At 37.7% G+C, this 25,158-nt stretch overlaps 1 protein-coding gene across 3 annotated transcripts; it reads left to right on the top strand.

Annotated features, from left to right (window-relative positions):
- bnip3lb (BCL2 interacting protein 3 like b) lies at nt 1-22,805 on the top strand. Of its 3 annotated transcripts, none has more exons than XR_013815597.1 (7): nt 23-310; nt 7,466-7,685; nt 9,818-9,890; nt 9,999-10,096; nt 12,520-12,669; nt 19,892-21,061; nt 21,752-22,805. XR_013815597.1 is itself a non-coding variant. In XM_079804926.1 (6 exons), exons 1-6 carry the CDS (start codon nt 232-234, stop codon nt 19,938-19,940), a joined length of 669 nt encoding a protein of 222 aa, XP_079661052.1. In that variant the 5' UTR covers nt 1-231; the 3' UTR covers nt 19,941-22,805. The 3 variants fall into 3 exon arrangements, 1 of the variants encoding a protein (XP_079661052.1); XR_013815598.1 differs by having other exon boundaries at nt 83-310; nt 19,892-20,164; nt 21,536-22,805; XM_079804926.1 differs by having other exon boundaries at nt 1-310; nt 19,892-22,805.
- The last annotated feature ends 2,353 nt before the right edge of the window (nt 22,806-25,158 follow it).

Genomic DNA, 25,158 nt, shown 5'->3' with positions numbered 1-25,158 from the left:
AATGTTAGTGTCTTTGTTATTAGATATGCATCCGTTTGCGTCATTTTAGCGCTGCAGGAAATCTGCGCTCCTACAACTGTCCTGGGGTCAGCCACAGAAAACAGTTATTAACGAATCTAAAAGGGTCCGCTCCACAGATCGTCCGATCCACTATCAGGCTCCGTCACGCGTGAGCGCGCAGGTCCGAATGTGCGCGCAGACAGAGTGTGTTCGTGCGGTGCTGACAGTCTTATGCAAGCCGCCCAACACAGAGCCATGATGTCCGACGCTGCTGCTCCAGCAGACAACAACGGGGAGCCCGGATTAAACGGTATGTACAGCCGAACTCCCTGGCTGTGTTGTTCTGACATCTATAAACTTTGTTAAAGAAGCCTTTGAGTTGTCTGTATTGGTGTTTTATGTTACTTTTAATTATTTTGCTCAATGTAAAACCCGCTTTTTAGTTCCAGTCAACATTTTTGTGTCATTATAGACAGGGGGAGGGCGGGGTTTGCTGTAAAACAAGTACGTCATGTTAATTGACAATCGTTCTGTCCAATGACCGTTGAGGTTGTGTGTTGAGGCGGGTCTTAAAAAGTGATGGATTTTAGTCTAAACCAGTAGTTTGACTATACGTTTTCAGGAGGCTGGCCAAAGCCGATGTCAACAAGGCGAACTAGAGCAACTTGAAAATGGAGATTGTGGATGCTCGAAACCAATTTTATTCGTTTCATAAATATGTAACACATACATGTGTTTCTCTGTCGTAATAATGAAAGAGGGCTCTAAGAAACAGTGTTTTATTCATATGTGTTGGACATCTAACGCTTGACAGCTATAAGGTCTTTGTTTGAAATTTGCGAGGTTGCAAACAAACTGGTTGGCCTCTAACCACTTTGATTAACGAAACTAGTATTTAAATCACTTGGTAGACCAAAAAAAAAAACATGTGAAATGCAGTTCAATATAACTTGAAGACGAAAAGGTCCATTAGATCCAGATTATAAACAAAGAGATGCAGTGTGTGGATTTGGACAAAAAAATATATGTTTGTCATGCTACGATTTGAAGTCTACATCAGTTCATTCGTCTGGGGAGGTAAAATATTACATTTTTAGTCACAACATTACTGGAAATTCCTAAAAGACGCGCTAAAGTTACTAGGAGACTAATCTTGTTGAAATTCCTGGAAAGTTCTGAAATGCAAAGAAATAGCATACTGCTAAATCTCGCTGTCTAAATAGACCAGATATTGGGAAGTATACTTAAACTGCCATAAATTGTAAACAACTGATATTAATGTAATGCTGAGTGAGCTACGTGCGCGTTAATTGTGGCCAAAGAACTTTCCTCACACTTGTGACCTAGTTGAGTCAGGACGCCAGCCAGTTAATAAATTCTACTATGGAGAAGGCTCGGTTCATGAATATTAATCACGTACCGATCCAGTAAGCCTTACTGATTGGCTGAAAGGCAGACGTTAGACGGTGAACGTTAGTCAACTGGCCAATAAACTAATGGCAAATGCATGCTTAATGAATATTAATTAAGCTACGTGACCGAACGGTGTAGGGAAGCTTCAAAGCAGCGTGAGCAGAACTTGGTTAATATTCATGAGCTAAGCATTCACCATAGTAGTATTCGTAATTCTATTTCTAGCAGAGGCGAATGTGACTGTGTCTATGTGTGGAAAGTGTCAGAAAGAAAGTCAAGAAATAGAATTGGGAGTGTTAGTTTAGGGGAATGAGTCATGATATTTTGAGATCGTGAAGCAGCAGCAGTTTGCTTCATGTAAGTAGGCTAATCGTGGAGACGTGTCATTTGGGAAGGGTGGTGGAAACTACATGGATATCTGTTGGCTCATGCGGAAAATTGGGTGCATCAGATGTTCAAGTTTCAAACAAGCAACTAAGTGCATATTTCATATATGAAAAAAATAAATGTTCATCTGTATTTCTCCAATAAAACACATTGAGGGAAAAAAGAAAAAAATAATTGGCTACAAATAATCATCATTTGACCTTTTAGTCATTTCTTAATGTGGAAAATATTGTGAAAGTTACATTTCATGCAACATTCATTTCATTTGCTGAATGCCTTGAATAGTTTTGCAATTTTTATACACTTTTCCACCACACATTTTATACACATTTCACACTTTCTTTTCAAACCCTGCATTAAGGTCATTTTTCTAAATGAATTCTGTGGCCTTTGAGTTTTTCATTCACTACATTTTGAAACTTTCTACAGCAACACAGTCCCATTATCATAAAAAGCTTGGTTTCCCACACATTAGGCAGACTTTCTTGGCCAAATCTCAATGTGGTGACCACAGCTTTCAAATGCTCTAGTGCTGAACGCTAGTGAATCGGGGAGAAGTGAAGTGACATCTTGGCCAGGTTGGTTTGGTGTAACAGATGGCTCAGTGTTTTGCTTAGTGTTTGACAATTTGGATCAGTCTGGCTGTGTACTAGACATGATTTGTACTATGTACTAAAGGACGTGTGAAGAGAGACTTGTTGAGACTAATCTCACAAAACCTGTGAAGAACACGTACTGGTCATTTTTCTTCCATAAAGTGAACGGAGACTATATGTAATACTATTACATATTTATTTTTATGTGACAATTTTATCCTTGTTTAAATTAAAAGTTGTTAATTAGGTTCTGTGTTTGTCCTGAATAAACAAACGTAGTCTGGTAATTTGCAGTTTAGGAATAAATGATGGCCTTTAAATAAACTGTTAAATGGTTACTTTATTTTCTCAGAAGTTGAAAAAAAAAATCAATTTAATTGAGCTATTTTTATTGGTGACAAGCATTATTTGTAATGCATTACAAGTAACCCAAGTTACATAATCAGATGACTTTTTCAAGTAATGTGTAAAGTGTTACTTTTAAATTTAAAAACAAAATATCTGCGTTATTTTCTCAAATAAGTAATACAAGTTACTTTCTTTTCCCTTTTATTTGATTGGCAGCTCTCCTGTCACCATGTTGAGTGAAATCAGGAGTAAAGGCCCCGATATACTTCAAGCGAAATCGAAGAACGAACTGATGTTAAGTAATTTCGAACAAAATCAGGCCAAACCAAACTTCGCTTGCCAAAGCGAACTTTCCGGAAAATTTGAATTCGCTCCGACTAGTAAACACCTTTGTACTACCATTGGTCCGTGGCGACTACGTAATAGGTGGGTGTGCTCGGAGGCTCCGCCGTCTTTTACACAGGGCCGTTGAGTGCTCTCAGTAAACATGATGGTTATTGTAGTTCTAGACTCAATGTGAGCTTGTATTTACTCATCTAACCTACACAAATGCAGATTCAGTATTCCTCAAAATTAATAAAAACAGTGGAATATGCAAACCTGCAACAACTAATTGTGTTAACGCAAATTTACTTTATTTAATCTCACTTTATTAACCAATGTGTTTGCTGCTGACCTTGGATGATCCAATTAAACCTTATGAATAAGCAAAATGACTTAAGATAAACATCACATTTGTGTTTTGTGTTTTTTCTTTTTTTTTTCTGTTTTTGTTTATTAAGAGTGTTGAACTTCTGTGTCCTATTCTTCTGCAATCCAGAATAGATTGCTGTACAGGCATGAATTAAAATTTCCTTGCATTTTGCTTTTGGTGTATAAAAGCCTTTACATTTGCCAAAAATGGAACCTTTTATTTAAAAATAAAAAACAATCAGGCCCTGCCCAGGTGAGAAAAAGTAATGCAAAAGTAATGCATTACTTTCCATAAAAAGTAACCAAGTAACACAATTAGTTATAGTAATACATTTTTAGGGAGTAATGCAATATTGTAAGGCATTACTTTTAAAAGTAACTTTCCTCAACACTGGTGACAATGTAACTGTGATTAATTAATTTTATATATAAAGTTCATGCATAAATTCAAAATTCAGCAAGGATGCATGAAATTGATAAAAAGTGACAGTAAAGACATTTATAATGTCAAAAGATTTCTATTTCAAACAAATTCTGCTTAAACTTTCTATTCAGCAAAGAATTCTGAAAAACATGTTTCCCCTAAAATATTAAAGGCGCAAAATGTACGATTTTTGGATTAGAAAAAAAAAAAAACACTAGAACAGTTAAATATTTTTTTGACTTGTGTACTTGCATTATCCCAAGAATTCCAAGAATTTTTAAATTCAGAGAAAAAAGCTATTTTAACCAGGACTCTGACCGTGTCTGTGCATCGCCTATCACTGACATCACACCTGCGTTACCCTCGATTTTCCGATTTAGCAATTTAATCAATTTCTTGATTTACGGCAATACCATGTTTTACCATGCAAATATCGATCTAGGTTACTGCAGTGTGCAGCAAGTGTCTCCGTAGCCGCCGAGTGAACCCACAGAGAATAGCATTATAGCAGGCTAACTTTCAACACACTAAAATAATGTATCTAATATGATAAACAGCGCTGCGTTACACATGCGCATGACCGGAAAAAGCTGAAGCGGACGTCTGCGGCATAATAAAAGCTCTGCAAAATCAAGGCTATCAAGCTACACCTTTGTTTTGAATAAGCGAACTCTAACTAAATTACTTATTGTGGCTTTAAGTAGCACAACTGTTAAGCAAAAGAGGCTTCTTGTGTGTGTGTGTGTGTGTGTGTGTGTGTGTGTGTGTGTGTGTGTGTATCCATCCACCCAGTATACGATATTAATGTAATATTATCATGAAAATGTAACCTGAGTCATCAAGAATTAGAAGAATTAACAACAACAACGGGGGGAAAAATGCACATACTTATTGAAATAATGAGAATTCGGGGTAAAATGTGCTTAATTGTAATCACAATTTATATTTTGCAAAATTTAAATTCTTAATTTTAGTTTTTTAAGAGTCACCCGTCTTGCCACAGATTTAAGTTTAACATGGCCACACATCTATCACTTTGCAGCCCTGTTGCGAGCATAAGCCTCTGTAATACTATCATTCATCTGATCTTTTGATCTATGTCTGTCTCCTGATGACAGCCAAAGCAGCATATTCTACCGTTGGCCAGAATGTTCAGCTTGCCGGCTGCCATAGCAGCACTATTTGTGACGGTGGATTGAGACAAAGGTCAGTCGACTCCAGCGCGGCCTCTGCACGTCCCCACCGATGCGAAGATGGAGTTGAGTAAAGTCAATGCAGGAACAGTGTCACATGATCCATGTTTGCTCAACCCAGGGAAGTCATGTGGACCTTCTTTGTGTTCCTCTTTTTGTTTTTCCTGGAAGTGGGGCTTTGGCTCGCTAGGCGTTCAGTTTATACTTAGCTCATCCTGGTTGGTCAGCAGCGGGTAGCTGGTGAACCGGAGCAGCGTGTTAAGCCAGTGGTAAACAGAGGATTCACTGTGCGATAACACAGAGGTTTCTGATGAGACAGCACAGCAGATGTGGGTGAAAGGGGAACACGGACAGCTTCCCGTGTTCATCCCTATGTCATGGATGAAAGGAGTCTGTGTGTTTGTATTTATCAGGCCGTCTTCTGAGAAGTGTGTTCCTGCTCAGACTCACGTAGAGTATGTGGCGGTGAGGTCAGGTGTTAGTTATATATCAGTGGGCTTGTAATGAGCCGGAGAGGGAGGCATTTACTGCGCTTTCACCACACAGTAAATAGAAGTTAAGCCAGACCACCATCGACTTACAGGGAAATCCCACTGTCTGCCTCGGTTAGTCTCAGTGCCTCATTGAATGGTGAATACAGTGGATACAGTGTCACATTTCACCCCCAAATTTTTTTTGCATTGCAACGTTATTTTATTTATACATTATAAGTACATTTGCCTGTCAAATTGTCTTTACCGTAATCAACCTAACGTTTTGCTTTAGTATTTGATGTTATTAATGCAGTGTTTTTGGTAGCGCTTTACAATAAGGTTTCAATTGTTAACATTAGTTTATGTATTAACTAACATGAACCAACCATGAGCAATACATTTGTTACTGTATTTGTTCATCTTTGTTAACGTTAGTTCATAAAAATCCAGCTGTTCGTTGTTTGTTCATGTTAGTTCACAGTGCATTAACTAATGTTAACAAATACAACTTTTGATTTTTTTAATAATGTATTAGAAAATGTTGAACCCATTAACATAGATTAATAAATGTTGTAGAAGTGCAGTTCTTTATTAGTTCATGGTACCTAAGTTGTTAACTAATGAAACCATATATTGTAAACTGTTACCGTATTTTTCAATGTATGTACAGTAAAATCAATGTATGCCAATAATTGAGTTTTTATCTGGTAGTCCAAGATTTGAGGTTATTGACATTCTAACAAAATTATTTTTAAAGGCACAATATGTAAGATTTTTGGATTCAAATATCCAAAAACCACTAGAACAATGTTTTATATTTTGTTATATATATCTTGTGTACTTACATTATCCTAAATGGTTCCAACAATGTTTAAATTCAGACAAATCAGCAATTTTTACCAGTGTAACGTATATAACTTATTGTATATAACTTGCATATAGTGCCTTTAAGTAGATGTACTACTGTTTGGGGTCGGTCTGTAAAGGTTGTTTTTTTATGTTTTTTTTTATGTTTTATGTCTCTTATGCTCAACAATTCTGCCTTTAGTTGTTAAAGTAAAACATTAATATTGTGAAATATTATTAAATTAAAAAAATCTAAATAATTTTTTTTAAGTGTAATAAATTACTCCATTCTTCAGTGTCACATGGTCCTTCAGAAATCGTTATAATATGCTGATTTGATGCTCAAGATATATTTATTATTATTAATGTTGTAATATTGTTCATGTTTTTCCAGGATTCTTGGATAAAGAACAGCATTTATTTGAAATTGAAATATTTTCTAACAGTATATTGCTCTATTGATCAGTTTAATGTTTCCTTGCTGAGTCTTTACATGTAAGGAAAATTACTAGAAATAATTAAACACTTTTGGGCATATGCACATTTTCATGGGATCGCCTACATGATTTTACAGAGTTTAATTATAATTTTATTTGCAAATATTCAATAATCAGTGCTATAAACACAGTTACATCTTTTCTATAGCTGAGAAAAAAATTACTTTTATTAATTTAAAAATTATAGTCCGATCCCTCAGGACATGTTCTTGCTTTTCAAAGTTTATCTACGTACACATTTTGTCATTTGGTCGTTACGTCACGACTTCATTTAATTTATTCAGTCTTTAGCCATGAGCGACACGTTTTTATGATCAAGTTAAAGGACCTTTAAAAACTTGTCTCACTAACAGTACTAATGCATGAATATTATATATGATAATTACGAAAAATTTCCACAATTTTACTATAAAAAAAAAAAAAACACATAATGGTCCTAAAAACAGGTTTCATTTTCTTTGAGCAAAGAAGGATGAATTATGAACCAAAATAGGAAGTTTTGTGAGATTTGGTCCATACATAGTTTCCCATAGCTGAAAACATTTTGTAAAAAATATTTTGTAGTTGTATTATTGTTGTGATGTCTTTTTTTTAGGGTCATGGGTAGAGCTTGAGATGAACAGAAACGCTGCATCTCTCTCGTCCTCCAGCTCCTCAGTGCAGCCCCCTCTAGACCAGGTAGTAGAGGAGGATGATGGGATGGTGGGGGGGCTGGAACACGTTCCCTCATCGTCTTCCATCCACAATGGAGACATGGAAAAAATCCTACTAGATGCCCAGCACGAATCCAGCCGCAGTAACTCCTCATGCGACAGGTAGATAACATATGGCATAATTATAGCAAATATTTCTATTCTGTCATTATTTACTCACCATATTAAAGGGATAGTTCACCCAAAAAGGAAAATTTGATGTTGATCTGCTTATCCCCAGGGCATCCAAGATACAGGTGACTGTTTCTTCAGTAGAACACAAATGAAGATTTTTAACTCCAACCGTTGCAGTCTGTCAAGTCGTAGAATGTATGTGAATGGTACACAATCTATGAGAGTAAAAAAAACATGCACAGACAAATCCAAATTAAACCCTGCGGCTCATGACGACACAGTGATGTCTTAAGACACGAAACGATTGGTTTGTGTGAGAAACCGAACAGTATTTATATAATTTTTTACCACTAATACACCCCTATGTCCCACAGCCTTGAGCGCGCGATCACTTCCGATGCTTTAGCCGCAGGGTTTCATTTGGATTTGTCTGTGCATGTTTTTTTTTTACTCTCATAGATTTTGTTACCATTCACATGCATTATACGACTGACAGACTGCAACGGTTGGAGTTTGGTTCGTGTTCTACTGAAGAAACAAAGTCACCTATATCTTGGATGCCCTGGGGTTAAGCAGATAAACATTACATTTTCATTTTTGGGGAACTATCCCTTTAATTACGCCTAACACAAGTTTGAGTATTAGCATGATTGAGTAAATGATGACAGAATTTCTTATTTTTGGGTGAACTATCCCTTTAAGATGTTGTTTACATAGTCCACATGCACATATGTCATCTGCAAATGAGTTCACATCTTGAGTTTAATGACCTCATAGATGGAGAGTAGTGCTATAAACATCCATACAAAATTACACTTGGTCACACCTCATGCTGGGTCATAATAACCCTTATCTCACTCGAACTCGGTGAATCATATGATTCAGGATGTTTACTGTAGGAATACAATGTTTCTTTCTCATATGTATACAGTCTTAAAGGGTTAGTTCACCCAAAAATGAAAATTAGACCATAATTTACTCACCCTCAAGTCATCCTAGGTGTATATGACATTCTTCTTTCAGACGAATAAAATGATAAATTATAAAGTTATATTAAAAAAGTCCTGGCTCTTCAAAGCTTTATAATGGCAGTGAATGGTTGTGTTGTTTATGAAGTCCATAAAAGTGCATCTATCCATCATATAACTGCTCCACACGGCTCTGGGGGTTAATAAAGGCCTTCTGAAGCGAAGTGCTACGTTTGTGTAAGAAAAATATCCATATTTAAAATGTTATAGACTAAAATAATTTAGTTTCCAGCGGTTAGCTCAATGCGAGTCGACTTCTGCTAAAAGAGTAACCTCTGACGTGATGTGTAGGAGCATCACACGCTTTAACGCCTCTCGCGGATAGGACTGGGCAACAAACTCAAGCCCCTCTTCTCTTATATCGAAATCCTCCACCATTTCTCTTTAAAAATTCTCGTTTTAGACTAATTCATGACCAGTATTTTGTTTTGCTCTATCCTCAAGGGTCAAGGGTTACTCTTTCACCGCAAGTCAACATGCGTACCGCTGACTGCAAGAAGCTAGTTATTTTAGTCTATAAAGTTTTAAATATGGATATTTTTCCGGGCCACTTCGCTTCAGAAGGCCTTTATTAACCCCCTGGATCCGTGTGGAGCAGTTATTTGATGGATAGATGCACTTTTATGGACTTCATAAACAACACAACCATTCACTGCCATTATAAAGCTTTGAAGAGCCAGGACTTTTTTAATATAACCCCGTTTTTATTCGTCTGAAAGAAGAATGTCATATACACCTAGGATGACTTGAGGGTGAGTCTAACCCTTAAATTCCTCTCACACATTACAGGAATGGTTCACACACACACACACACACACACACACACACACACACACACACACACACACACACACACAAAAACAACTACATTGATTGCAATTCCCAAACCTGTATGACCTTCTTTGTGCTTGGGAGATTTTTAATAAAATGTTCAAGCTGCTCTTTTCCATGCAATGAAAGTGATTGGTGATTTCATATTGCCATAAAAGGACAAAAATTGCAACAGATAATCATAAAAGTAGTCTTTTGAAGTCATAATGAATTAAATTAAGCCATTTCTTAACCTACTCCGAACTGCTCCCTCTCCCACAGCCCTCCTCGACCCCACAGTCCTCAGGATGAAGGGCAGATCATTTTCGACGTGGACATGAGGAGGGACAGTCAGGTACTTCCTCTTGAGAACATTGTGGATCATCTAATTTATGGAGCGTACTCTGGCTTATCTTCATTACCTCTCTGTGTTTGTATTTGGGTGTGTGTTCGTGTCACTCAGGAGGAAGTCATGGAGAAGATCAGAGATGATGACATCTTAATGAAGGATTCAGATCGGGTGGCAGACTGGTCAAGTAGACCAGAGAATATTCCGCCCAAGTAAGCCTAGTATTATTTAGTATCATTGATATAGCATGATAGTTTGTATTTACATTTAGGGCATGGTGCAGGTGCACTTAGAGCATGTCCGAATCCACTTTTGCTAGTTTAATGACGGAAAAAACAGTCGGCGCGCCAGGCGCATGGTCCGAAAGGGTTGTACCAAGTCTCTTAATGAGTGTTTGGGGCGTAAAGAGCAGTACACCAATCAGAGTATCATCTCCCATTCCCTTTAAAAGCCAGTTGCACTTGCACCATGGCGGATTCGCTATTTACATGGCAAAACTTGAGCTGTGTCCGAAATCGCTCCATATCCACTAGTGCACTATATTTAGAGTGTCGGCCATTTTGTAGTGGTGTCCGAATTCTGAGTGAACAACGTCATTCCCTACATTTACTACTTTATACCCACTCTCGTTTTTGGTTTTGAGTGTACATTCCGATGTACACTCGTTGAAGCACTATTTCCCGAAATCCAATGTGGAGAGGACTGAGAGAGCAGGCAAAAGAGCGGGAGCGAATGAGTTCAAACGAGAGATTACTTTACAGCCTTCTTATTTCTGCTTTAACATTTATTTCTATGTTTTTTTTTATTAAACATTACTTGAATAAAATTGAATTTTAAAATTATATGAATAAAGTTTGTTTTATATTGTTAAAATATATTATTTAGTCATTAACGAATTTATGTTTTACTAACAGCCAGGTGTTTTAATCATTTGTGACATTGTTGTAAAACTGATAATTTGGTGGACGATTTAAAAATATTCGTTAATCATCTGTAGGTAGTGTATTATTCAATGTAATGTATTCATAACAGTCGCCTGAGGGCACTCTATGACCATATAGGGTCAGGGTTTCTAAAGAACTAAAAAAAAACATGAAATAATTTACATTTGTTTATTTTAGTTTAAAAAAAAAATAGAAGTTAATGATTATGAACACAAATTAAACATGACAAACCAATTAATTTATATACAATCGATGAAACCACAAAGCCGGCACGGAAGTATGTATATTACAAAATAAAGTCATTGTTATTGTTATTAATATTATTTTATAAAGTAAGCCATTTCAGCGCACAGTGTATACGTAAAGGTCCTTGAGTCCGAAATGTTTGCATGTTAAAAATAAATACGACCTCATGTTGTGTCAATCACATTTACACACTGCCTCCGAAACTTTCATCCGTCATAAAAAAATTCAGATCGGGTTCGATTTTCAGCATTTTTTGCATACGTAGCAAGCATTTTGAGAGGGGTTTTGACAATTCAGAGCCACCGGATCTTAAGCGTCTGAATTCATACTCTATTTTGTTCACTCCTTGCAGATTGTGCACTCAAATGCCATACACTATATAGAGATTAGTGAATGAGTGAGCTTTGCTTCATTCTGACATTAGCATGTAGCTAGGCTAGCTCTTCAAAACACTAATCAGCACCAAAACACACTACCAGGCACAAAATCTAAGGTGCACTATGTAAAACATTTTCAGTAAAATATCCAAAAACCACTAGGCCAGTGTTATATATTTTGTTCAGTTGAGTACTTACAATATCCTAAATGTTTCCAACTATTTGTAAATCGTAAGAAAATTGCTATTTTAACCAAGGAACTGGGAGGGAGTTGCCTGTCAATTTCGTCATATCTGCATTGCCCTAGGTTTCCGGTTTTATTTTGCAGAAACGCTTTACTCTCACCGCTGAGAGAACACACAGAGTAACGTCATAACATCATTTTCAACACACTCAGATGTGTCTTATGTGATAAACAGAGCTGCGTTACCTCATACTCATGACCGGAAAAGCGAAAGTGGCCCTGGCAACTGTGGCATAATAAAAGTCCAGCCGGCGACTATGCCATAATAGAAGTCCCGCAGCTCGCGAGGCGTGTGTTGTGCTCTTCTTATTAACAATCGCTCCAGCGGCCTTGCTCAGCTCCCACAACACTCTGTCCTGCTCTGCTTCATACTACAGTAACGTTAATAATCGCATCCATGAACATGATTTCTGCCCGAGTCTTATCCCGATTCTTTTCCACCGAAGAAGACCCAAGATTGTCCCAAGATTCTGCGCTCAAACGTGGCGTAAATAAACTATGCCTTTGTTTTGAATAGGCGACCTCTAGTGGATGGAAAAGTTACATAGTGCAGCTTTAAGTTATACAGTTTATTATACCCTTTTCTAATTTTTACTGACTTTTAGTTTATATCATTTATACATTTTTCCCAAGCTCTATTTGTGTTAATTTTCAGTCGAGCTTGTCACAATGCATTATGGGATTGTCTCCTGCAATGCTGCCAAAATAAGGCATCTTAGAATTTAAAACGGTGCTTATGTCAGGATTATGCCAAATATATATATTTTTTCCAGGTGGTATGATGCTGTGTTGTTGATGATGTGTTGGATTTATCTCTGTGACAGGGAGTTTCATTTCCGCCACCCCCGGCGTTCAGTGACTCTCAGCATGAGGAAGACAGGAGCCATGAAGAAAGGAGGCATCTTCTCTGCTGAGTTCCTCAAAGTGTTTATCCCCTCGCTGCTTCTGTCCCACATCCTGGTCCTGGGTCTCGGGTAGATAAACCTTAAAACGCAATCACACTTCACACCTAGTGTAAGCTGCCTTCAAGTAGCCTAAAAAAACTCCAAAACAACTATATTGTGAACAACAAACCCAAACTACATCTGAAAAAACAAAATGATAAAGATTACACATCTTACCAAAACTGTTTGTGATGCATAAAACAAACCATAAAAAGTTAAGTAATTAACGTCACACTCATTGTCTTTTAGTTATTCCCTACATCACATCTTAAAAATGATTGAAATATGGCTTGTAAAATTAAAATAGCTTGCAAAATCCTTCATTCTAATTCACTACTTGCTTTCCGCTCACTTATATGATATTATAGATCAGTGTTTTTCCACAGTGTTTCAAATCAACACACCACCTTCCAACGCCACAAATTGGAAACTCGTTTATCACCTACAATTCCAACTTTCCCCTTCGTAAATATGACTTCACTCAGTCATTTATGTGCTTGGAACTCCGAAATGCACTATACTATGAAATGTTGTCAAACCTCGCAACTATTTGTTTCTCGAAATAGCCCAGTACCTTGAAAATACAACTCTATTTCTGGTTTGCCAGTGGACCAATAATAAACCTAAGCACCCTGACTTCTGGAAGTTGCACATAACCAGCCTATCAGATTAAAGCTTGCAGATTTCGGCGATTCTTCTGACGTTTCTCTGTCTTTGGTTGCATACATGCTTGTCTTTCTAGCGTAAAATGGCGGAAGGAGGTGAAACACAAAAGCGAGTAATAAAAACTGCACACACTATTTTAACATTTACAGCGTTGTGACCGTGTGCGTGAGTTTGTGCGAGTGTGTGTAGGAGCATTACTGTAACTCAGGGACGTCGTTAGGCCTATTTTAGGGGGGCTGAAGCTACCCCAAAATGTTCCTAAGCCCACCTAAATGATATTAAGAACAACAATAACCATTCGATTTATCAATAACCGTATCCTCATTCATATTTAGACGCAACAAATGATATATATCCAGCTACAAAAAAATTGCCGAAAAGTCGGAAGTTGGACAGAAGTACAAAGAGTCGTTGTGCTATCAAGATGATGCACCGCGTCTCGTTGCATTGGTGTGAACTGTGGCAGCTTTCAGAGCGTTGCAGACCGGAGTGCTATTGCAAGTAACTGCCCGGAGGATTCACTTCGTCTCGTCGTTACCAAGGTTTTAATCGTTAACTAAAATGAACGAAAAAACGAAAACTAGGTGGGTTGTCATTAACTGAAATAAAAATACAAACGAGTCATTACAAAAAAACGATAACTAACGAAAACTGTAATGTGTGTTTGGCAAAACTAACTAAAATTAAATAAAATTATAGATTAAATGTCCTTAGTTTTCGACTTTTATCAATGTCTTTCATAGAGCAAATAACGTTCAGCTGCATTTCCTTTCCCTGCGTCTCTCACTCACGCTCTCTCTCACATACACACACACGCCACACACACACAGTCCCTCCCCTCCGTGCACACCGCCGTCTTCATTAGAACAAGTGTTCGACGTTGAAAGCAAGTTGGCGAAAGGTTGGTATCTCGTGAACACCTTTACACAATCACACATTAAAAAGTGGTATAAAAATATTTTTAATTCTGAATATAATTTTGTCATGGTGTTAATGTCGACCCGAGAAGCGATTGCTACTTTAGAAAGTAAGCTAGTTGCAAGTTTGAGGTAAAATGCACTTGGGTTGTCGATGTCAAAACACTATAAGCTGTGATTCAAATTTTAAATAATGTTATGTCATTTGTTTACTCTTACACTGAATGTTTGCTGCTTCAATCCAGATGAGTAGGCTATTGTATAGGGTAAATTTAGTATAGGATGTGAAAATTGTACAGCTGTGGTATTTGTATAGGTTTAGCTCAATTTAGGTTTAGGTTTAGGTTTAGCTGTATATTTGTATTTTAGCTCAAAAATTGGTTGAATACATGCGGTTCTGTGTAATTAAATAGCATTCTGTGGACAACTTATCTTATATAGAGAGGAATTAGATATAGTATGCTATTACTTTATCATACATTTACATGAGCAGACAGATAGCATTTAAGTCATTGCTTATAGTAACTCATCAGGAACAAAGTCTGGCCTAAGTAAATTGCCCCATGCAGCTTTGATGTGTCTAAAAGCTAACATTACAGTAACTTTTCTTTAATAGAGTAGAAATCGAAGAAGAAGATATGTCTATCACGTTTTACTTGGTTACTTGGTTTACTTGGTTGTTGACATAAGTGTAGCTCTAGATGTGAGTGCAAAGATTTTGCAAACGCAAGTTACAAATACCCTTTAAAAAAAACTCTTCCAATCCTAGTGACGTCCCTGCTGTAACTTAAATACAGTAGTTGACAGTTTCATGCGCGTTTAGTAGTTATTAGTGTTTATTAGTTCTAAATGCTCTGTCGTCTGCTGTATTCAGACTTAAAGGCAGCAGCCATATCACCCTGAGGCCCAAGACTGGTTTCCCACTGAAGCTAAGCAGGAGCCTGGTTAGTACCTGGATGGGAGACCATCTGGGAAAACCAGGTAGCTGCTGGTAGAGGTGTTAGTGAGGCCAGCAGGGGGTGCTCACCCTGTGGTCTGTGTGGGTCCTAACACACCAGTGTAGTGATGGGAACACTATACTGTAACAAGCACCGCCCTTCGGATGAGACGTTAAAACGAGGTCCTGAATCTCTGTGGTCATTAAATGTCCTTCGATAAAGAGTAGGGGTGTAACCCCGGCATCGTGGCCAAATTTGCCCATTGGCCCCTGTCCATCATGGCCTCCTAATCATCCCCATATACAGATTGGCTTCACTCTGTCTCCTCTCCACCAATCAGCTGGTGTGTGGTGGGAGTTCTGGTGCAATATGGCTGCCGTCGCATCATCCAGGTGGATGCTGCACATTGGTGGTGGTTGAGGAGATTCCCCTTCTATATGTAAAGCGCTTTGAGTGCCTAGAAAAGCGCTATATAAATGTAACAAATTAATTATTATTAATTAATTCATTATTATTAAAGGGCCAATATGTAAGATTTTTTTAATTAAAATATGTATTTAAATAAAATACTTAGGACAGTGTTTTATATTTTGTTGACTTGTGTACTTACATTATCCCAAATGTTTCCAAGAATGTTTAAATAAGCAATTTTAACCAGGACACGGGCCGTGTCCTTGCGTCACGTATCAATGACATCATATTGATTTCCGGGAAACCATAGAAACACCAAAGACACTTTAATATATTATGTGTTTTATTAGACCGGTGAGCAACTGTTTGGATACATTCATCGACAGAAAACAAAACATTGTTATGAAGCACAACAAAGTTAGTCTTCTTGTTGAAATCTGGTTTTCTTGATTTACCATGAGTACCATGTTTTACCATGCCTAATATTTATCTTGCTGCAGTGTGCAACAAGTGTCTCATAGTAGCCGCAGAGCAAACGCACAGAGTAGCATTATAACATAACTTTCAACACACTTAAATGTATCTAATATTATAAAACGGCACTGCGTTACCCCACATACACATGACCGGAAAAAGCGGACGTCTGCGGCATAATAAAAGCTCAGCAAAATCTCGCCGTCATTAAGCTACGAGTTTGTTTTGAATAAGCGACCTCTAACGGCGAAAAATTATATATTGTCGCTTTTGTTTTGTTTGACTACATCCATGAAGTTCATATATCTGACTGCTTGTATTTACTGCTTGTAAATGTAGCCATTTGCAGTAATATTGAAACCATAGACTGTAAAAAAATATGGACGTAGTGTCTGTGACGTGGCAGCGGGTCATCGCGCGTCACTCCCGGATAACAGAAAATAGGCAAAAAGGCGGGACATGGGCGGAGCTGAAGTGACGCGATGACTAACAGACAGCAGGGCTGCGTTCAGCCCCGACAAAACGTTGCAAAACGTTTTTTAAATGGAAACGGTGCAGCGTTGAACACCCTGTTCTGTTGACGCAAGAGTTGTAACTATGGCAGCCGAGAAGGCCAGTCTTTGTGTTCTTTTTGAGGAATTTTCGGAGCCTGATGAAATCGATATAAATACGTGTTTAATACTGCAAAATTCATGCAATCACTGCACTTGCCGTCCAGAATAAAAGACAACATCCCAATCCAATTTAATGAACCTTTTTTTATCTCCTGGTAATCAATACTAATTTTAGTATTAAATACTTACTTATTTAATAGCTTGTATTTTCTTTCTCGTTTTTATGTAAAGCACTTAATTACCATGAAATTTCCCTTGCAATGAAGCTAAAAATATAAATAAATACATCATCATGTTGATATATATACTGTAAACATTTTTTTTTTACGACAATCATGTCTTCTAATGTCTTCAATTGTTGTGTATACATACTGAGCTGCAGTGGACACATTTGTAAACAAATGTACTTGGACCCATTGTGTGAGCTGTCTCTTTAATACCGCGTGTTTTATATACATGTTGCTGCTGATTGGGCTGACATTTTTGACACGCCCACCAAACCAGATAAAACACATCTCAAACCTGTTGCACACTGTTGCACACCGTTTCCTGGAAACATGACGTTCAACCGGAAACCGTAGCAAAATGTTGCGCACCGGTTTGAGCTTTGAACGTGCCCCAGATAAATGGCCATCCACCTGTCACTCGAAGTGGCCGCGCCCTTAATTATGCAGAACTTTAATGCTTTATATAATGTAAACGAATGAGTTATAAAAAAATTCACCCCCCTCACAATTGTCATGAAGGGCAAAGTTAGCCTTATAGACCAAAACCACAATTTGTACCAGGCTGTAAACATGTTTTATTCTGCTGTAAAGTTGGGCATTTTAACATGGGGCTCAATGAGATTCTGCTCCCTTCTGGAGCCTGTCCCTAGCGACCAGTCGATGAATTTCAGTATATGTCACTTCCGTACTGGCTTCAAGAGAAACTGCGGGAGGTTGCCGCTTGATTGCAACGCATCATGATGCATTGTGACATAGAATCGAAAACGTCTATATGATAATTAGGGCCCTATGATTTCCATGTTGCGGAAAACACGGACGAATCGTGAAATCCGGTCATAAAAACTGAATTTACTGTATAACGGAATTTCATGGAATTTGTCACATCTTGAATGAATAAATCAAAAGTAGGTCAGTACACTTAAATCAAATCGCGATATAGAATAATGTCTGTGACTATTAAACCGACTAATATTTAAAAAGACTATTTAAAGAGCATCTATCATGGCATTTAAAATGTTCCAAATATTGTTTTAGAAGTCCCCAACAACAGTTTTGCATGCAATGACAAAAAAGACTTTAGTTTTCTTACAATATGCATTTATTTTTACCTGTTTTGACAGCGATTCTCAAATGATTCTTTTAGTGATTCACTTTTCAAAAAACTCCTCTATTCTCCTCACGAAGACTCGCGACAAATAAACATCCCTCAGGGCTTTTAGTTCAAATGTGTGCAGATGAGGAGACATATTGATAGATTCTCATATGTCTGTGTCAAATTTCTAAACAGAGGAGTATTTTTTATTCAATACTTCCTCAAAATGCGCAGATATAGCCTAATCATGAGCGATTGAGTCTCTTATGTGTTGTTTTCAATTCATACTGGCAGCCGGAGGGCGCTCTGTGCACATGTAGTCCATGTACAGACAGACGAAGAAGAACCATGTGCCATAATAGAAGTCCATAATAAAAGCTTCCTGAGATCGCGAAACATTCATTTGACGACTAATAAACACTCCATCGCGACGATGTATGGTTTGTCTTCAAGCCACTTAGTCTTCAAATGCTCATCCTTGGGCAGATGAAAAAAGTTTGCTTTTGAGTCGCACTTCAGAACACAGCGTCTCGTCGCCATGATGTTTTCTAGTTTTCACTGGCGTCTTGGAGCGCAATAAGTGGGCGTATCATATTCAAATAACTTGACAAGTTGACGTCATCTAGTCAGAGAAAAAGCTTCGGTCTTCTAACGATTCTTAAAAATGACTCAGAGTCGACTCTTACTTTTGAAAGAAAATAACTATATACACGGTGCACTGTCATATTTCAAACTATGCAGGATGTTTTTGTTCACTTAGATCTATGTTACACACTACATGAAAGGTAAATTTCAAAATTCCATGATAGGTGCTCTTTAAATATGAATCATGCATGTTCTGTGTGTCTCTGATTGAATGAATGGCGCATATGCATGGTTTCACACTGAAGTGTGACACTCGCAGTGTTTATAGCCTCTGTCGCATGATCTCATTTTACTATTTCATTTGATAAAAGCTATCATAAACGTACAGAAACTCAGCGGTCTTCACGGCAACCTGTCAAAATAAAAGTTTGGTTTAACCTGAAGAAATTATGACAAATATATTACTGTTGGACAGTAGAATTTAGCTACATCTCAATGTAATAATGATACTAACATTATTATTATTATTATTATTAACTTTATTTAAGAAATAATCAAAATGTTTCTTCCATGTTTTAATTTTAACAGGAAAGCTCTGTTGTGCAGCCGTTTGCTTGACAAAAAAATAAATAATAATATGATTAAACGATAAATTAAAAAAACGTTTTATGCCTTCAATTTATTGCCAGGAAAAATAAAATACACAACACAGAATTTCTGGGGGAAAAAACATTTAATAGAATTGATTCTTAAACCCTTGATTTATTAAAATTTAACTAAACCATTAAAATGGAATCCAGAAAACTTAAAACAGAAAACAAAGTTTGGTTAAAAAAATGTATAAAATGGAATTTGAAAGAAAAAAAAATACTTAGTAGGGCCCCAAACATGTAAAAAAAAAAATAATAATTTTAATAAATCATTGTTAAATTGTATTAGTGTCATGATTTAAATTAATTAGACACTGCTTTTTGAGTACATCAATTTAATTTAACCAAAAAATGTAAAATGGAATCCAGAAACATTAAAAAAAAAAAAAAAAAAAACGGAATTAGGACATTTTTTTTAACTGATTTTATAGGGCTCTAGATAATCAAACTGAATTGTGAGACCAGTAACGATTCACACCCCTATTGCGAAATCTGCATGGGGAAATCTTTCGCCCTCAAACGGATTCCTATTGAAACCTCGCAGAACGTGTTCGTATTACACACACCCCTGATAAGTATGTAGCTTGACAACAGAATAATATTCCATGAATACCGTGTCTGACTTTTTAAATTTCTCTTTCTTTTGTCTTGTATCTCACACTCTATCTCTAATACAGGGTCTATATCGGGAAAAGACTGACAACTCCCACTGCAAGTTCCATTTGAACACAATTCTGATCGAGTGCCTCAGGCATGGCCCAGGTGGATTAGGGAGAAGGTAGCAGTTTGTACGAAGAAGCCCCCTGCTGCCCCTTTATTCATTCTCAGCCACCTATTTTCAGTATTTCCTTTATTCAGCCTTTCCATACTGAGAAGTATTAGTGATAAGCATCTCTTCATTTCAGGCCCTTTCTAGTTGATAATTTTCTGTATCCCTTTTTAACACAGAAGCATTTAAGTTCATTTTGAAAGAAGTATTTGGGGCATTGCGTGAACCCAAACACGCACACGCTAGCTCTGCACTAGCTCGATTCGGCTAGGAGGCAGCGCTGTGTCTGTTTAGCTCCCCTTTCTGTTCCGGTCACAAGAGTGAGCCACTCACGAGTCATAAAGGATCCCCTTAGTTTTCACCCTCAAATGGGGTCAACCAAAATATAGTGACGTAATGAAGTTTTATGAGCATGCCTGAGTGATAGCCAAGATTTGATTTATTACTAGAAATTCTTTTTATTTACTTCATGGACTGAATGCCGGGATGATGGACCTGGAAGTGTTTTGGGAAGGACAGGGCTCTCCGTAGACCCCAAACTCATCTGGTGAAGACGGGAAATTAATAGCTCAGATGCAATACATGTTTATGACTGCATCGCATGCAATTTTATACCAAGTTTTGCATAATCTTTTACACAACCCTGACAGAGACAGCACCTCTGATACATATATATTTTTAAATATTTCATCTCATAAACGTAGATAAATACCGGTCGGATGGGGCTAACGGATCCCTGTATGGAAGAAGAATAACGCTATTATTATTTTATCTGTCCTCTATGTTTGTTGTGTCATTTTGCTTGCGTATAGTTTCCTTCACATACATATCAGGACCAAGTGATTCATAACTAGGCTTCTACAACACAGCCTATTTTGCAATGCCACAAAATGTACCATTAGCATTAAGCTGGATTGGATTCAAAGCTAAGAGCTTTGGCTTGCTAACAAGGACAACAGCTTTGGTCTAGACTTTTGATACACACTTTCATACTGATTTCTAGCATTTCCATGATGTTAACTTAAAGGGTTAGTTCACCCAAAAAACGAAAATTAGACCATGATTTACTCACCCTCAAGTCATCCCAGGTGTATATGACATTCTTCTTTCAGACGAATAAAATCTGCGTTATATTAAAAATGGCCTGGGTCTTCCAAGCATTATAATGGCAGTGAATGGTTGTCATTTTTGAAGTCCTTAAAAGTGCATCTATCCATCAAATAACTGCTCCACACGGATCCAGGGGGTTAATAAAGGCCTTCTGAAGCAAAGTGGCGAGTTTGTGTCAGAAAAATATCCATATTTAAAACTTTATTGACTAAAATAACTAGTTTCTGGTGGTCAGCAAGCCGACTTGCGCTAAAAGAGTAACCCTTGACCCTGGAATCCTTGAAGCATGCGTATTGATGAACGCAGAAGCGCAGAGGATAGAGCAAAACAAAACAGTCTAAAACGAGAATTTTTGAGAGAAATGGCGGAGTATTTCGATATACGAGAAGAGGGGCTTGAGTTTGTTGCCCAGCCTGTTGACTCACATACCACTGACCGCCAGAAGCTAGTTATTTTACTCTATAAAGTTTTAAATATGGATATTTTCTTACACAAATTCGCCACTTTGCTTCCGAAAGCCATTATTAACCCCCGGAGCCGTGTGGAGCAGTTATATGATGGATAGATGCAGTTTTATGGATGTCATTCACTGCCAATATAAAGCCTTGAAGAGCCAGGACTTTTTAATATAACTCCAATTGTATTCGTCTGAAAGAAGAATGTCATATACACCTAGGATGGGTGAGTAAATCATGGGCTAATTTTCATTTTTGGATGAACTATCCCTTTAAATGGCAACAGCACAAGAGAAACCTTTCTTTAATTATAGGGATGGTTCACCCAAAAATCAACATTCTGTCATTATTTACTCAACTTAATGTCATTCCAAACCTGTATGATTTTCTTTTTCCGGTGGAGCACAAAAGAAGAATCTTTGAACAATGTCCGTGCTGCTATTTTCCGTACAATGAAAGTTAATGGAGATAAACTGGAGCAGCTTGCATCTACATTTTGCACTTGGATTTACATAAGGTTGAATAATGATGACGGAATTTTAATATTGACCTCACACACTTACAGAGTCATAGTCGCACACATTAAGTGAACACTAACACTCCAGCATGTCAGGTGACTGTGTTATCATGGACACGCCCCAGTCCTCATCGCTGGAAACAGGATTTGTGTTTTCAACACTGAAGTGAAATTATTCTCAAGTCTAGTTGTGTTTTTGTCTCTTTTTAAGTGTATTATGGATGTGCGAACCCGTTTCCTGTCGTTTTCATTATCTAAGGAATTACTTCTCCTTGAACACAGCTGCCAAAACCAACTGAGAGCTCAACTCTTATGAACTTTGTGCCTCGTCTCCTTAATCATGTTTGATACGGCGTCCTGCCATCATTTCCTGTCATCATGTGCGTGTTCTGTGCCACAAGCTTTTCCTTTTTGTTGTTTTGCACCATCTTGTTTGTGAACGTGAGTTTTGGAAGGTTTTTCATATGCTTTGTTTGTTTGGATTTTTTTTGTATCTTTAAGAAATAAGGCAAACTAGAAGAGAAAGTACAGGATGGTTTAAGGGGTTTTATTTCTTTTGTTTATATTGGCATTCAAATTGTGGTTGGAAAGAAGTGAGTTACCCTCCTTTGTGGAGATACTTTCTTCAGACTGCGATGTGATGATAAAAATGATTTGAGTTTATTGATTTGACAGACCTTTTTTCTTCCCTGTTCGACAATGACAAAGTTTTCAAATTAAAATTGAAAGAACAATCTGCATTTCAGACTGTTATTGTGAATTTATTTTTCTTTTCTTTGTTTGACTTCACAAATAACATTGCATCACACATAGGCTATGTAATATATCCATAACGTCATTTATTTATTAATTCATTTTCAAGTACCAGAATTAATGCATATGGTTTTTTTTAGGGGTTCAAGCGCGTAGCGCTGAAACCCCGCAGCATTCTCCCCTAAAAGTGATCGGGCAGACCAAACCATAAGTCATAGAGACTTGAAACTTTGAGGGCTGGTAGTACTCACACTGCCTACAACATCACCAAGACTCGCCCCGATTGGCTAGACGGGGGCACTACAGCGGTCAAAAGGCTCATAACTCCTAAAACATTAGGTGTAGGCTCAAGTGTCTTATATCTTTGGAATCCTGGGCTCAAGATGGACACACTACATTGGATTTGCGTATCATTCAGGTGACATTTTCAAGTCTTTTGTGAGCTACTTCTAGGTTTTTTGCCTGATTGGAACCAAACCAGTGCAGAAAAAATCCCACCAAAAATGCAATTTTGATTCACGGTCGCTAAGGGGAGCCAAAATGTTCGATGTGACCGGGGCCACTTTTACTAAAATGCCTATAACTCGTGATCGAAAAAAGATATTTTCGCTAAACTCAGGAGACTTGTATGAGCTCAATCTGAGGTCACATCAAAAATTGTGATGATTGGCCACTCGGTGGCGCTATAACAGGAAAAAACAGGAAAATTGCTATACCCATATATGTACATAATAAAGGCTAGATGTCTTACGGAGGAGTCTCTAACGTCATCACCGGCGGCCATCTTGTCACAGGCAAGCTTTGTGGCGAGCTCTGTGATGTAAGGTGAGTAATCTGCACAAACACAAATACTCTTATCTCGTTAAAATCTTGACGGATTTACAAATGGTTTGGTTTCTTACAAACGTTATTAACGTGGCTATAATTCTGGATGCTTGAACAAATTATGAATAATTATTCATAAGTATGCAGTGTCATAACTACATCTCTGACGTTTATAACAAACCAAACTGTTTGAAAATCGGTCGAAAATTTAGCAAGTTATGGTTATTTAAAAAGTGCATGCACCATGAAAACACAATATTACGAGTGAGCGAGCTGACTGTGACAAGATGGCCGCCAGGTGCGGACGTCGACCTCCATTGGCCAGCAGCGCGGACGAGACATTTAGCCTTTATTATGTATATCTATGGCTATAACCACCCAACCGTTAGTCCGATTGACTTGAAAATAGGCATGCAGTGTCTTTATCCAGGGTGCCGTGTCTGTCTATGAGGACATTTGGTGTATCTCATAAAACATGACCGCCATCGGCCAATGAAATTTGAGCATCTATTAGACAAGGTTAACGGAGGCCGATCAGAACAAAACTCTGTTTGCGTCATCGTCCTTCAGGCGACATTTTCGGGAAATTTTGCGAACAAGAGACCAAACCAGTGCAGAAATATTCTCTGGAGAGTGAATATCAATAATTATCAAAAAAAAAAAAATAATTATTTTGATTCACGGTCGCTAAGGGGAGCCAAATGTTTGATGTGACCGGGGCCACTTTTACTAAAATGTCTATAACTCGTGATTGAAACGAGATATTTTCGCTAAACTCAGGAGAGCTCAATCTAAGGTCACATAAAATATCTCGATGATTGGCTACTTGGTGGCGCTATAACAGCAAAAACCAAGAAAATGGCTATAACCACCCAACCGTTAATCCGATTGACTTGAAAACTGACATGCAGTGTCTTTATCCAGGGTGCCGTGTCTGTCTATGAGGACATTGCCATATCTCATAAAACATGACCGCCATCGGCCAATGAAATTTGAGCATCTATTAGACAAGGTTAACGGAGGCCGATCAGAAAGAAACTCGGTATGCGTCATCGGCACGATGCCCTGAAGGATCCTGAGAAGTTTCAAGTCAGCACTTTTCATTGAAGTCACCTCCTTAGACACCTGAATCCTTGCAGAGTCGAAACTATTAGTCCGATCGAGACAAAACCACCGCAGGGAATTAGAAAACATAGGTCGATAGCTAAACAATCATTCCCAAATGTCAAAGTTTTGATAGGAAGTGGCAAAAAAATCCAAGCAATGTCGCCCATGGGTCATTTTTATGTTCTCATAAATATAAGTGTCTATAACTTCAAAACAAAATGAGATATTGTATGGGCACACTCTAAGGACACCTAAAAAAAAAGCGGTAGAGATTGAGCAAGAGGTGGTGCTATAACTGTCAAAAACCTTTAAAAAACTAAATTTCGATAGTAAACTGCCTGTGTTGCTATGATCTAAATGGTTATATGCTTACTTAATAAAACATTATCTTTTTACGCATTTGCTTAC

This window comes from Gobio gobio, assembly GCF_949357685.1.
Source record: "Gobio gobio genome assembly, chromosome: 22".
Lineage (NCBI taxonomy): Eukaryota > Metazoa > Chordata > Actinopteri > Cypriniformes > Gobionidae > Gobio > Gobio gobio.
Note: the sequence above shows the minus strand (reverse complement) of the source record. Positions and strands in the feature narration are given on the sequence as shown.